The following is a 15,704-nucleotide window of genomic DNA, read 5'->3' as shown; positions in this document are numbered from 1 at the left end:
ACTTTCCCAGCTCTGTGTGGGCAGGAATACTTAATGACTGTGTTTCCCTGGAACTGTGCTTTTCAAATTAGATTATAAATTTGCCCCCAAATGTTTAAGGCCATATGTCTCAAATCACCCACAGACACAGTCTACTGTGAATACTTGTAATTTGAGAATTATTACATTGTGCCAAATACATTCATTTTAAAAATTAGGTGACTTGGTGACTGGAGTTGTTCATATTTCCAGCAATTTATGTGCACGATCTGTCACTGTTTTTTTCCTCTAATTAAAATAAGGTTTTTATATCTCTTTACTGAATTGAAATTAATGAAAAGGAGTTCTAATCCATGCCAGGTGGATTGACACGCCTCTCTCTAATGTAGCTAGTAATTAGTCCCCTGAAATCTACACTCATTATTTTGAACCCTCTTCAGCTAGTTCTCTGAAACAGATACTGTTATTATGTATTCACTTACGGTATGTGCTTCAAAATGTACAATGGATCCTAAATGCTATTAGGAAATAATTCAAAGCAAAACAACTAAAAGGATGAAAAAACTAGGCTACATTTTGGCACCTGTAGCAGTAAAGCAAAGCCCATGTATTAAAACTCCACAGATCCAAGAATAAACTCTTCTGTGCAGATTTGCTAAAATAAATCAGAATTCTGATGTCCCTCCCTAACCTTTAGATGGGTGAAAACAAACTGGGATTGGGATGTTAAGTATATTGCACTGCTGCTGACAGTGAAAGAGCTACAGACACAAGGATGTGAGCACAAGGAGGGCACATGCCGAATCCCTGACAGTTGCTCTTTCTGCAGCACAAATGGGACCGATAGAAAACCTGAAAAGAAGTTTTCTTTGAAAAGCAAAGAAAGATGCTGCACAGTCATATCAGACAAAACTATACCTACATAAGATCAAATGTCAGCTTCATTCATGAACATCACATGGGGGGTGGGAGGGGAACATGACAGCACCAAGGAAATATGCTGTTTTCCAAAGGAGTGGCAGGTCTGTAGAAACTAGATATTGACTACATGCTACTGAGATCAAAATGATCCTCAAAAACAAATACTTCACAAAAATAAAAGCAAAACAAGACAGTGACAGTATGTAGACAAAGTCAGCTTTGCAAACCAAAGTCACTGCTGACACTGTTCCACTATTCTGTTGACATCTCTAAAGCTGAGCAATAACATATGAAATTAAAGAGCATGGTAAAAGTGGAGTATTCAGGGGCTTAAATTCCTCCCTATCCTACTCCAATGAGTAACCATTTAGAGACCAGGCATAAAAGCAAAGTAAATATAGAGATGAAAATCAAAGGAGAGCAAGATCTTGGGTATTTCTGGGAGTTCAGATGCTCGATGCACAAGAAGACTGGTCTGTGTTTGGTTTTTGCAGCTGCAAGCTTGCTGAAGTAAACATACCTATGATTTGTGATAATGAGACTCTCTCAGTGGTTGATTGCAATGCCATCAGCCAAAATTATTGGATCTATCATGGAGCGAGCAAGAGTTCACAGGATCCCGTGGAGTTCTGAGAGACTGCATAATTTCTGGAGAACTATTGTTGATTTTCGCTGAGCCTTCTACAGATTTCAGCAAATGAATTATAGCATTTTTGAAATGATGGCACATCTAGCCCATTCTCTTACTAGAACTGCAAAACATCCGTGCGATAATGACGCTGAAAGACCTTCCAAACCTCACCAGGACACCAAGTGAGTTGCCTCTTCTCTTATGGCCCCAAGTGCGTATGCTCGGTCAGCTCTTTGCTGCCTCCACATAAACACAGCTCTAGTATCTTTGCATCATGTCCCCAGACTGGGATTTTATTAACTCAACTCTGTCAAAGCCACTGGGAGCCATGAAACGCAAGGGTAACAACCCTGGGTGAAAGAACACGTAAGGAGAAGCAGACGTGCAGTACTGGCCTGTAGGCAATAGGAAGAGAAAGAGAGAGAAGAGGGATAAGAAAACAGATTGTGATAAAAAGGTGCAGTGGGGTGGGAGCCAGGAGCCCAGAATACTGTGAATTTTCTGAGTCATCCATAATAAATAAATAAATAAATAAATAAATCAGGAGTCTTAGCTCTAAGACAACCATTTTAAGGACAGTGGTCCTAGGCATGACTTCAGATTTCCATTAGAACACTGCACCTTGCTCAACAGATGTCAAGATCATCAGTTCTGGGACCTCTGTATCTGAAAAGTTAGGTACTCCAGCCTGCAAAGCACAAAGGTTTATGTGATTGGAAGCTCAAGCTTCATCTCAAACTCCCTGTGTGGCAAAACAGAATGCTACTCTCTAGATAATAATAAATCAGCACTGTTTCACATTCAGTTATGCAGTGGCTAATTTCCACATGTCAGAAGAAGTGATGCTCTTAATTTTTTCATCAATTGCTAGGCTTGGATTTCCAGTTCCTAGGGTGATAGAGATTAGAAAGTATTGCCAAGGTGACTGATTTCCATATAACCTCATCTTTCAATCAATTCAGAAAGAAGCATTTAGCAACGTCCCTGAATAACCTTGCAAACTGACAGCCACAAAGGACCAGACATGCAGCATGACAAAATTACGAGAAGTGGGCATTCACAAAGACCAGGTTTGCAATCTATGAAGCTAGATATTTGTATATTTTGCAGCTCTGTATCCTCAGCCACCTACTTAAAAGAAGGATATGAAATAAAAGCCTAGGAAAAGTGGAGAAAACATATGAAACCATATACAGATATGACAGTTGCTCCTATTGACATCCAAGTTGGTTCCTCTGACAGACCATCAATTCCTTGTGTTATCATACTGCCTGCACTTTTCAAGTGAAATTGGGGCTCTGAATGCATCAGGATATCTAAGAACCCAGAGCAAAAGACAACAATGGAAAGAAATAAATATGACTCCTTCTATTTTACAGATGTCAAATAGAAGCACTGAAGGATGAGCTGACATGCCTGAAGTCAGGCTGGCTGGAGGTAGAACTAAGACTTTCCTGTATAGCAAATTCACCATATTAGAACTGTTTAACTGTTTTTTTTTTGTTTGTTTGTTTTTTTTTCCAAATATTTCAGGATGTTAATAGCTGAGTGTAAAACCCAGGGCTTCCCTGCAAACTGTCGCTCATTTAGCAAATTACAATAGTATTTTGTTGGTGGCTCTGGTAAAAGCCAAGTCTGCAAGAAGGCTGAATAATTAAGAAGTATATGAGATTGAAACATATTTGACTTTACTCACTATTCTCAGAGAGCTCGACCATGTAGTAGAGAACAGGGCTGTTTCCATCAAAAGGACGCACCCAGGAAAGCATCACACTACGGCTGTATGAGGAATTCAGAGTGGCCAGAAGATTCTGAGGGGAATGAGGCAGCTCGCTGTTAAGAAAAAAGAAAAAAAAAATGCACAGAAAAATCAATCTACATTTCATTCAGGACAATCTTATAGGCAGCTAAAGGCACATGGCATCAGACTTGTATGATGATAGATATAAAACTACCAGCAGCTATTGTGCAATTAAATAAATGAAAGACATCTCTGAATTATTCACAATTTTGTCCTATTTGGGGAAAAAAATAACTTGTGCTGAAAGTCCCAAGGCTGATGCTTAGAACAGCTAATGGAAATGTTGCTAAATGTGGGAAAAGCCAATTTTCATACTGTTTTTTGATTGAGACAAGTTGGTCAATAAATTTCTCTCTCTCGCTTTTTCTCCCCTTCTTACAATGATGTCCTAGCAATGTGACAGCAGTAATATGTATAAACAGTAAAACACATGGGAGATGCGATTTAACATGGAATTTTTCATACTCAAGGAAGCAGAAGACATTGACACTATCCATATAGAGCTACTAATCAAAATTACCATATGTATTCTTAGGCTACAGAACAGCTTGATTTACTCATGGATTCAGGCTTATCCTGTCATGGGTAGAATCTTTCCTTCCTATAATAAGGATTTTTTGGAAGCACCCAGCCAGAAAATACAGAGAAAATGCCTGCAGAAACCCCATGAAAATACAAAACGAAACATTAAAAAAAAATAAAAATAAAACAGCAGCTCAATTAAAACGTGTAATTTCTCTACATAAAGGCAATTTATGGAAAAACATTTCATTTGGACTCATTGCCTGAAAGTCAGAGGCTGCACGGTGCAGTGAGAAAACTGAATTCTGCTACATCCCTTAAAGGCTGATATGTATTAAGTGATAAGAGCCCTTCAGTCATTATAATTAAGCCTGATTTTTGCTCCTTCTATCCTGGTTCCTAAGGAGGATGAGCATCTCTGACAGGGAAGGAAGAGCAAGGAGGGCCAGATTTTGCCCATTCAGTCTGGTGCTTCTCCCCAGGAAAGCTGAGCAGTAACCCTCCCTCAGCATGAACTACTGCTAATCTGCTCTGGCCAGAGCAGAAAGCCACAAGGGGACTTCATATCCTTAATTTAAAAAATAGCAATTTCACATCGTAATGTATCATGCTACTGAAGGCTTACAGTTATTTAAAAGCCGCAACTCCTTAGCCACTCACAGAAGTAAATACAGAGTCTGGCTTTAAGCCAGAACAATAAATATGCTCTGGATTCAGGTTTCTACTGGAAGACTGAGGAAAGTACAAGAGTCATTCCGTACTTTTATTATTCTTCTGTTAAAACTGTGAATGTTTTTGTTTGTCGTGGCCATATGCTGTGGAGTTGGTGAGAAGGAAGCAGGGAAGGAAGAAAGAGGGGAAGGGAGGAAAGAAAGTAGAAAATGCAAGAGCCAAAGAATTGCCAGGAAAATACACAGGTAAGGAGACAACACAAGTGGAAGGCTCTCACCCACCTACACCTATGCTTCCTAAGGCTAAACTTGGGACCCAAGTCTTACCTTATCTCATTTGATTTTAAATTCCTAACCAAATTAGAAGCATGGTAACCCCAGTCTTTTTCTGAGGAATGACACCTCAATTTGACTTCTGGAATGACAGAAATTCAGGTATTAGCTTTATTAAATCACTTGGTCAAGACTCTTTGATCCTTCCATCAATTACAAGGAGCGTAGGCTGGCTATGTTCCCACTTAGTCTGGGCCTGCTGCACCCAGGCTCCAGAATTTGATACAAAAACAGCTAAGACACGGTCACTCTGGGGCTAGAGGAAACGTCAGGCACAGGGAAGAACAGGAACAGGCCCAACAGATGCAGATTTTGAACAGAGTGCTGCAAAATTAGCAAGTTTAGGGAAGAGGGAGACACGGAAACAAGGTAGGAGGGCAGATGGCCGCAAAACAAGAATAAGCTTGTTGTTTGAAAGCATGGAGCGGGTGTTTAAGATGTGGCCATTCACACAGGGATTACAGGCATGTGCTACTTCATTTTGAATGAAACACTAAATTATAATAAACATTAAACCTCCGCTACAATTTATCATCGTGTCCCTGAGCAAGCTGGTTGGAAAAATGTTTTTGTGATTAAGCTGGCAAAGAAAATTACTGAAGGAGAGTGAGACGTCTTGTTGTGACACAGCTCAGAGAAGTCGCAGTCCCCACTTCATTTATCACCAGGCCCCGTGGGACAAGCTGCAGCTCCAGCCTCCTCCAGAAGACAACTCTCACAGGGGCAGCAGCACAGAAGGGATGGCTGAAGGGGCGCTCCCTGCAAACATACCCCTAGTAACTCCTTTGCTGGGAGCTGAACAAACACTCCTGGAATACATTAAGGATATTTTCAGGGTGTGTGTTCACTGGCTAATCTTGTTTCCCCATGCATTTCGAAGGCTTGAACTAGCAGCTCATTTGACTAACAGCTCATTACACGACTGAAAGAAGAGACTACATGAAAGCAAGAATCTATGGATCAGTCTTTTTTTGTAGGGCACAAATATCTAAGTGCTTCTGGAGGAGAGGAGACATTCCCTTCTTCACATTTTTTAAAGCACAAACTTAGCTGAAGTTTGTTTTTGCTCATGATTTTAATTGAGTTGATTATTCTCTTGGATTGACATAAAATGGTAATCAGTCGGCAGCATGATGGAAACAGGCACTCTGTTCAGAGGCTGAATAACGTGAGTTGCAGCAGCCATACAACACACCGATCTCCGCTAATATCATATTCTTTACCCATGTGTCCACACTGAACAGCAACAGATGGTGCTTACAGATTTAAATCCCTCAAGGCAGACATAACAAGTGCCTACAAAACACACCTGGACAAAAATAAATAATTAAAACTACAATGACATTTCAACACAGAAGTGAACTTCTCTCTTTGTACTATACAAAAGCAGAGATTAATAAATAGTAATTCCTACTTTAGCAAGCACTTGCACTTTGTCCCCTTATCATTTTCAACACATACTGTGTGGAAGGGATGATAAATGAGACCTGTGACACCACCATGAATATTCACATTCCCAAAAACAGATCACTACTGTTTTTTTTTTTTTTTTTTTTCCTTACAGAGAATTACTTTTCCTTGCTGCTATCATCCAAAGTCATTGGAGGGAATGGTAATTTCAAGCCTTCTTCAGGATGAAAAGAACCTCAGATGACAACTGCTCAACTTCTGATACACCAAGAAGGTTTAGGACAGTAACACGTGGGTCACATAGCAACCCTTGATCAGACACTGGAAGATTATAATTCATCATTATGATCCTTTTTTATTACTATTATTTTTATTATTATTCACTGAAGCCCCACATTGAAAATATATGAAGGTTTTTCAGTATCTTAAGGCCTTACTCCTCTAATGCTGAAGAGTTGCATGGAGTCAAACTTTTCATAACTTACTTTGTGTGATAGCAAAAACTGTATACAGACACTTTTGAAATCTGTAATTGATAGATAAGCCCAGGGTTAATGGCATAGCCACCAAGGTGACCTAAGGGGACTCTGACAAAGCAACTGAAAAAGCATATTTTCAAGAAAAGAACATGAAACCATTGTGACAATCTAGGAGAGAATTATTAGCTAGTTACTGATGATACATGTTCAAAACAGAAACCCTAATGTTTGAGTCAGCTCATCACTGCCAGAGGGTAGCTGAAAAATTTACTCAGCAAACACATCCAGTGTTTTATAAAATTAGCTAAAAGCAGAACTATTTGCTACGGGAAATAAACCAGACATAGTTTGGAGAGATTTCTGAGAAAAATGGTTCAACAGCAGGTAATTAGAGAGATTGTGACTGAAGAGGGGATTACTAAAAAGGCAAGGGAGATTAAACAAGTTTTCTTGTCAGTTTATAAAAAGCCCTGCTCTTACTTCATAAATGATTTCCTAAATCAGGTCCACCATACAAGTTTTACTTGGGAGCAGGTGGTTCATCTGCTACACCTGATAATTTTCTAAGAAGTTGAGGCAAGAAGACTAACAAAGCCATCAGCCTTGATGGCTTTGCTCATAAAAGTTTATAACATTTTAAATAAACACATCATCTGTTGCTCAGGACTTTCCAGTTTCTCTTGCAAAAGAATCCTCTCTGATTTTTAAACACAGGAAGGACTGTTACAAGGCACCGATTAGTTCTGAACATTTTTTTTCTTTTGCAGGCCTATATCAAGGTGGATTTTTGAAATTAAGCACTTGTCAAATCCCAGAGCACAGAGATTTATTTCTTGCATCATTCTGGCAGTTACCACAAGCTCAAGTCTACGGATGCCTTGGGAAAGGTTTCCAAATTTTATGCTTTCTTTTTGCTAAGAATGCCTACATTTCTAAAACATGCTCAGTAATGAACAGACAAAATTGTATTTCCAATTGTATTTCTGGGTGGCATTTCTTTTTGAGTATCAAGTGTATTTAGACTCAGCAGTGAGCTTTATTTCTTGGATAACATCTCAATAGAGAGCTTGGAAAAATAAATAGAAGATTTCTTTTTAGTGATGAAGGAATAATATATTTTCAAGTTCGATACCCTTCTTGTTTTCACTCCCTACAAAAAGAAAAGAGATAGGCTGCTGGAATTGAGGGACATGTGACCATATAAAAATAAGTCTGTAAAAAGCCATCATTTTCATTTGTTACTCTGCATTGGTCTTGGTGATCTTGTTTTTAGTAATCAAGCCATTTTATGGGATGTATTTGGAAGAAGTAGCAACTACAAATATCTCAAGCAAAAAGGGGTATCAAAATTCATTTTGTGCATTCTTGGCTTCACACTGGGTTTCATTGTAAGTGGTTAGCTCACCTCTCCTGCTTTTGAAGAAGACAGAACTATAATAGTACTTTGGTGAAAGAGAACTGAAAGAAGATGAACTTGCTGCCAGGAATAAATTGCCTATTTTTGTATTACATTGTCCTCCCCATATTTTTGCATAGAGAAAGAGCCTAAAAGATTTTACTCTATGTTGTGACATAACAGAAGCTTGTACAGGGCTTTGATTTTCCTACAATGTAGCATTACCATACTTTTTAGTCACATTCATACAACAAAGAGATCCCTTAATATGGACTGCAGACAGGCAGATATTGAGCAGCAGGCACAGATAGTGGTAATTCTGCATATTTTATATACACTGAGAACCCTCAGGATACTTTGAGCTGGAATCATCAGTGTTTTCTGTCAGGAGAGTGATGTACTGTGATAACTCAAGCTTATGCAGCTTCAGGAACAAGCATTTTTTTCTCTGTATTTCATTCTGTATAGTATTTACAGGAATATAAAAGCAAGCTAAATGAAGTTAGAAAGTTTCATTATATACAATTATTTTCAGGATCAACTCTTATAACTTGGAGGAACACAAGAGAAGCACTAGCTTATCACCAAAAGACTTGCAATTGTTTCTTTATTTGCAGTTGAGAAGCTCTTCCAGAAAAACAAGTAAATAAGTAAAAAATTAAAATCTCTCTCTTGCAGGATAGAAACATCACTTGTGAATGTTTTACCTCGTGCAAATCAAATCAAGTGATGTACATGAAGAATAAACACGTTTAGAAGAAAGACAAATGAATGAATAGAGTATCTTGACTAGCAATTAGTTTCTGTGCCCAAGTACCATCAGTGCAAAATTGATGAGCAAGGTAACCTTTGGCTGCACTTTAGCAAGTTCTTCATTAGTTTTCTGGCTTTTCTTTTCAAATACTTTATTTCTTCATAGACGCGCTGAGAAAAAACGATCCATCCTTCTTGCACTACCAATGTAAGCCACGGTAGAACTCTACTGCGCTATCACCATACATTTTTCTAGCAAGAAATGGTACATTTTTTCCAGGCATGCCTTCAAACGAGGGAAGAAAAAGGAGGAAAAAGTTTTCTTTCCTTTTTTTTTTTTTTTTTTTTCACAGATTAGAAAACCAAGCCACTCACAGATTGAATAACTGAAGGTCACCCTGAAGGTCGATGGTTTTGAATTGAATCAGTTTGAATAGAAATCAGTAACAAACTTATTTGTGCCTTTGAAAATTTCCTGTTACATGCCTAGAGGTAGAGGAGGGATATGCAGGATCCTGGGGGGAAAAAAATGGTGAGACAATTAGAGCTGTCAGATAAGGCTAGGTAGGCTATGATATTATTCATTGCTAGACTGCTCCAGTCTGTAATTGGTTGAGAGGCCTCCTTTGAACATTTGTCTGACATTAGTGCTACTCAAGGCACTGAAGTGTAAGTGCTCATCGATGGAAACGTACATGCCCTGTTTGTTAATGTTCTGCACAAGAGAATTATCTGGGAGAACTGGGAATGTTATAGATCTGTCATTCGTATACTAGCTAGAATTTAATTTAAGCTTTACTTCAGACATTTCTTTTCCACATATTTTCTTCCTCATTTCATTTCTGTTGTATCATGTATCTCTATTTCTCATAGATTTGTGCTGCTGAGCCAAATGATAATGACAAACGCTGCAAAGGAATGCAATGTTTTTTGGCATTATTGCACTATCTGCAGCACCACTTTGAAATAAAATGTCACATTTCAAGGTATGATTGAGTGACTTATCAGTTACTGAAGACCTCTAAAGGAGTGGGTCTGATATATTTCTTTAATTCCTTCAGGAAAGGCAGGTTGTAGGCAATCAACAACAGAACATTGGAGGAAGCAGAGATGCAGGATTAAGAGCAGGTCACAGTGCATGGGGTCGTGAAGAGGCAGCCAACAGAACTGCAACAAGGTGGGGTGCAAGGAAAAGCAGCATCAACAAGATGTGTCTCGCCCAGTTAACTTCTAGAATGAGTTTTAAGAAGTATAAAACTTACTGGTCAACTGGAACCTGCAAATAAATATATCTTCTGGGCTATACTGGGCTGCATAGGACATCTTCTGATATTTAGGATTAAGACTGCATAAGTGTTTAGCACATATTTGTAGCTTTACTTCAAAAGCCGGGTTTTAACATTCTTTTCAGTCTTTACTCTATAATTTTCTGCCCTCCACTCAAAAACAGCCTCAGAGAAAAAGTATGATTATATAGTAGCAGTATATTTTGAATTGTCTTCTGCTCTTGGACTCATACCAGCAGTAAAATGTACTCCGGGAGGAGAGCTGAGGAGTGCTTAATTAGAGAAAGAATGTATGACCGCTCTCTGAAAATGGGCATCTGATCTAGCCTTGGCACTGTCAGAATAATGCTGTATCAAACGGCGCTCTGCATAGCAAATCTCTGAGGTGAACTCATTATACTGCCAACAACAGAAGTTGCCATCTTCTCAGAGAGATCAGGCATGACCAGCAGAAACAGATGCAATTTTAGTTAAATTAAAGCATGGGGCACTACTCAAATGAAAAAAATAAGACTACATAAAACGTTACTTTCTTATTCGTTTGATCTGCTCCACACATGTACCAAAACTGCAGTTGTTGCTTTTAGTGATAAAAATAAAATGGAAGCTTACTTTGCTCCAGTGAATGACAGAAATAGAAAATACAGAACCCTGCAATGCCATCTTTATAATCCTTTTTCAGAAGGGAAATGTACTTTAAACATTTTTTTTTCTAAATTGAATTTTTAAAGATCCTTAGGAATAAAGAAAGGCATACATAAAAATATTTTTCCCTGGAAACCTATGTATAAAGAGAATGAAAGAATAAGCAATGCCTGCTCAGGGATCAGCTATTTTCATATATGTTTAACAGAGAAAAAATACTAAAGGAGGGAAACAATTTCCTATAACCTTGGCATCTCCTGGACTTTATGGGAAAGTCCTTTAGCATGGTGTGACAGAAGGATTCAAGTTGGAAGGGATGTCAGGAGGTCTCTGGCCAAAACTTCTGCTCAAAGCCGGGTAAGACATAAGCTCAGACCAGTTTATCCAGCCTGGTCTTGAAAAACTCTAACCTCTGTGGGCAACGTATTACAATATCTGAATGTCCTAAGTGAAAACATTTTTCCTTATATCCAGCCTGAATCGCTCTTGCTTCAGTTCACGGCTTTTGCTTCCCATCCTCCCGCCACACATATTGCAAAGGGACTAGCTCCCCAAACCGAACACAGTATTCTAGATGCAGTCTAATGACTTTCAACAAGTAAAAGGGGGTAATCCCATCTGTCAATCTATTGTGCTTATTTTAATACAGGTCAGGATGCTCTTCGCCTGTTTTGTTGCCAGGGCACCCAGCTGGCTCATGTTCAGCTGCCGTCTACCAGGATCCCCAGGCTCTTTTGAGTAGAACTGCTACCAGACAGTCAGAGCCCAAATTGCATTACTGCAAAAGGTTATTCCTCCCCAGATGTGGACTTTGCCTTTGTCCTTGTTGAATTTCATAAATTTCCTGTTGGCCCATTCCTCAGCCCATCTCAGCCCCTATGAATGGTGGCTCTACCTCGCAGCATATCAACTGTTCCCCACTCATTTTGTGCCCTTTACAAACTTGATGAGCTTGCATTCCACCACCTCCTCTAGATCACTTATAAAAGATGTTGAACATGACATATCCCATTTTAGTCCCCTCCATCTATTAGTGGCCTTCAAGCAGACTACAACCCTTTAATTATTAATCCCTAGGTTTGATCATCCAACCAGATGGACATGTACTCATGGTGATGCAGACAGATGCAATTACTTGGAAGTATCTTCCAAGGCTTCAGTTACTTGAAAATCCAACTGGCATGGCAGCATGCAAAAGGGAGGACATTTCAAGGCAATTTAATTTGGAATGAACCAGACTTAACTTCCCATTAAAATAAACGAATAAAAAAGTAATAAAATAAAACTTAAAAGAAAACCAGATCTCCTAGAATGAACTTCCAGAAAAATGTCCAAGAGCATCCCAAAACAAGCATAGCATTATCTTACAGGTAGAATACTCACATGACTTCTAGTCTAGCCATTCTGGAGTCGTTTCCTCCAAAAGAAATGACTTCACAGGTATAGTCCCCAATGTCACCTGACCACGTCTGGCTGATGAGAAGGGTTCCATCTTTCTCTACTGTGATCCTGGAACTGCTGGATGGATTTATTATGACACTGTCCTTCTTCCAAATGTACCTGAGTGTTACAACGTTTTTGTCAGTAATTACTCAAAAGAACTTCAAAATAGATTTATCTGAATTATGCAAGAAGATACCAGCTTCCATAAACATATATTTAAAATGTCAGGCCTCTGTGGATACTTTCAGGAACAATGCCCATTATAAATTTTAGTTTTAGATCAGTGATTAGAATGAGTACTGTAATTACATCCAAGACACTATTTTATAATACTTTGTATTTTATATGGAAAAGATGTACTCATAAACATTCAAGTTTGCAAGTCCACCTTCACCAACAGTTTAAGTTGTAGGTAACAGCTGAGGTGTTGGCCCAGCTCTGCTAAGACTGTAATAACCTTACACTGCCAGAATCAGTAACATCTTAAACTATTATGGCAAAGTTCACTAGAGCTCATCTGTTAAAACAAATACATACCGACACGTCACAGATCTGTGTATAGTCCATGGTCTTACAATTAAGTATCTCTACAGAACACTTTTACATCTGTATTGCTCTTTCTGAAGTTCTTTCTGCAGTTGGCCCTTCTGGCTTCCTTCAAGCTGTCCCTTGCATTTTCTTTAATTTGTGCTGCTTTCAGACTACATAAATTTTCACGGTAAATTTATTTTAAAATGGTGAGCTTCCTCTAAGTGCTCTAGTACAAGTGTTAATAGTTCAGACAAGTTCTGTTTTCCTTTATGCAGTAAAAGCAGAATATAGCCCCTAGTTATTGAGTTGTTTCCAAGAACATAGGTATCTCACATTGCTTTCATACACCCTCAACGTAAACACTTCTGAAATCCTATTCCTTCTCTTTGGCTTTTACTCTCATTAAGTATCAGCTTCTGACAAGTTGCTTTTATTGATAGTGTATTAACCTTGACAGTAAAATCATGGAAGGCTATATTGAAGTCATGAAGTGGAACATAGCTCATTGTAAATAATACACAAGGCTGAAAAGGAAGATGGGATTTATATGAATAATGATACAGTGTACAACCTTACAATGCAGTAATAAGGGGTCTGGTGTTGAAATCTGAGGTCCTGGAACTTTTCACCTAATGCTATTCTTATAGCTTATAAAATTAAGCTCAGATAAACCACACAAACAAGAACTGACACCACCAACCTGATTGAAATTCTAGGATCATGAGTTGCGTCACATCGCAGAGTGGCTGTAGTTCCTTTGATCACAGTGCTATCCTCAGGGGGGTGAACAATGAAAGTCCGATCTGAAAGGAACACAAGCCATAGTTCAGGTGAAATTACAGCATTTTGACTTGGATATTCACTCAGGGAGCAGGCAACTGAACATTTGTCATTCAAAGCAAGCAGGCCATTCCTCTTCAAGTCTTTGCTGTGAAGCCTCCCCTGCCTCTAATGTCATTGTGTCAAGAAGAGGTTGTACACCGTGGGGTGCAGAGAGGCAAAAGCAGCAGAAGGCATGAGTCTGAGCCAGCAGTGCTCTGAGCAGGAAGAGTGCTAAAGCTGTACTAACTCTCACTTGTCTTTGTGGTAAGTGTCTAAGGAAACTCCCTAAAGTCACAAGGCAGCAAGTATGTTTATAATGCGTTACGAATGAATCAAAACAACACAGATTTAGTTGGGAAACAAGTCACGCTATTTGGAGTGGAGAAAACAAAAACAAAGAAAATCTCTGCAAAAAAAACAGACACTAGAAAAATACACAGAAAGAGGAAAACTTGAATGGCACACTATAAAGAGGTTAAGAGAGGAGGAGTTTCTGATAGTCTGAATTTTTCACGTAAGAAAGATATTTTGTTTACTCAAATGTTTCAAAACATCTTTATTCAAGCACCTCCTGGAGACCCAGGACACAATAATTGCTGTAACTACAGCAACCTGATCAGGTGTGAAAGATCTCTATTATGCTTAGCACACAGTAGTAGCAGCAGATAGCATCATCTGAAGCAGGTAGTCAACCAAGATGAATATAGAAGATATGTGGATAATGTTAATCAGTCCCAAATCCCTACAGAGATGATCAGCATCTACTGAGATCTCATAGATGAAATCATCAGCAAAACCAAAGGCTATACCTCATAGCATGGATTTTTTGGCATTATTCCTGATGTGCCTATCTATGCCTTCCAGCTTTACAAGGGTGCTGTTGCTACATAACTGCTAGGTTGAAGTCACTTTTTCCGCCCCCCCTTCAATGCAGTACATTGAACAGGAGCTGTCTTTAATGCATATTAGAACCATTCCCTTGAGAATTAATAGGAAGGATCTCTTTTACTTGATCCATGCACCTGGATGTCAATCAGTTTATAACATCTGCATAAATCTACTGACTTTATATTGTCATTGAGGTATGGATATGATAGTCATATGACACAAGAACATTAGGTTTACTGCCAGCACTGCTTTCACGTATTGCCAAGTTCAAAAGGCAAAATGTTGCTGATGTAATTTGTACTTTTTTGGCATTAACAGATGTCAAATACATACTGCACATCAGCAGCATAATCAGTCTCACAGTTACAGTTCAAGTATAGGAGAAGAGTGAGAGCCACAATACTTTTGTATTTATCATCTTCATTGTTTTTAATTACTCTTAGCTCCAGCTCAGGGATTATTATTTCCTATCATTACTAGCAGAAAAACACATTGCACTTTAACTCTTCAGCTGCTGGTTTGGATCAGTCACACAGAACTTGTATTTCACCTTGCACTTAGACGTAACACAGGTAAACCTAATGAATCTGGTTTCTTACCAGAGAGGTAGATAATAGAGATCAAGGGCAAACAATAAAAGATGGAATTTCATGGGCTGCCATGCCATTTTATGGCTGTGCCATGCCAATCTGCAGTATGAGACAGTAGCAGAAGTCTGCTGTACTTTGCTTTGGCTTCCAACAACGCCCAGAATCACAAAGAACTACAGTTATAAGAAACAGCACATCTACTGAACCTGTGGCCACAGCCTTAGTAACACCATAAGCTGTTCTATACTGCCCGCGGACTCCTGGAGGCAGACAGAAACTGCAAATAGCCTAATCTGCAAGGTAAAAGGGCTGATTTGCAATGCAGGCCAATGCAAGATTCACCAATGAAAAACCTGAGTAAAACTGTAACTATAATTTAGATGCTCTATTTAAACACACTTTCTTTCACAAACTGTATCAGATCATATACATGATTTTACAAACAAAAAGAGTACTTGTGATAGGTTTCCTACAATAAATACATTATTACTATTAAATTGTACAAGTATCCCTATTAACTAGAAAAGCATAATTGTGAAAATTTCCTGGGCATACACCAAAAACTGGTTAGTACTTGATTAAAGTTAGACTTTAAACAAAGCA

The 15,704-nt window shown here is 38.7% G+C and overlaps 1 protein-coding gene across 2 annotated transcripts in view; it reads right to left on the bottom strand.

Annotated features, from left to right (window-relative positions):
- SDK1 (sidekick cell adhesion molecule 1) overlaps positions 1–15,704 on the bottom strand; it is a 396,992-nt gene that overhangs the window by 124,771 nt on the left and 256,517 nt on the right. For both annotated transcript variants that reach the window (XM_082772472.1, XM_082772473.1), the window contains exons 12-14: positions 13,502–13,604; positions 12,211–12,387; positions 3,228–3,364 (exon numbers count right to left, since the gene is read on the bottom strand). In XM_082772472.1, the coding sequence (XP_082628598.1) occupies positions 3,228–3,364; positions 12,211–12,387; positions 13,502–13,604 (417 nt within the window). The remainder of the gene's footprint in view (positions 1–3,227; positions 3,365–12,210; positions 12,388–13,501; positions 13,605–15,704) is intronic.

Source organism: Aythya marila (assembly GCF_965140915.1).
Source record: "Aythya marila genome assembly, chromosome: 15".
In the NCBI taxonomy this organism is placed as follows: domain Eukaryota; kingdom Metazoa; phylum Chordata; class Aves; order Anseriformes; family Anatidae; genus Aythya; species Aythya marila.
Note: the sequence above shows the minus strand (reverse complement) of the source record. Positions and strands in the feature narration are given on the sequence as shown.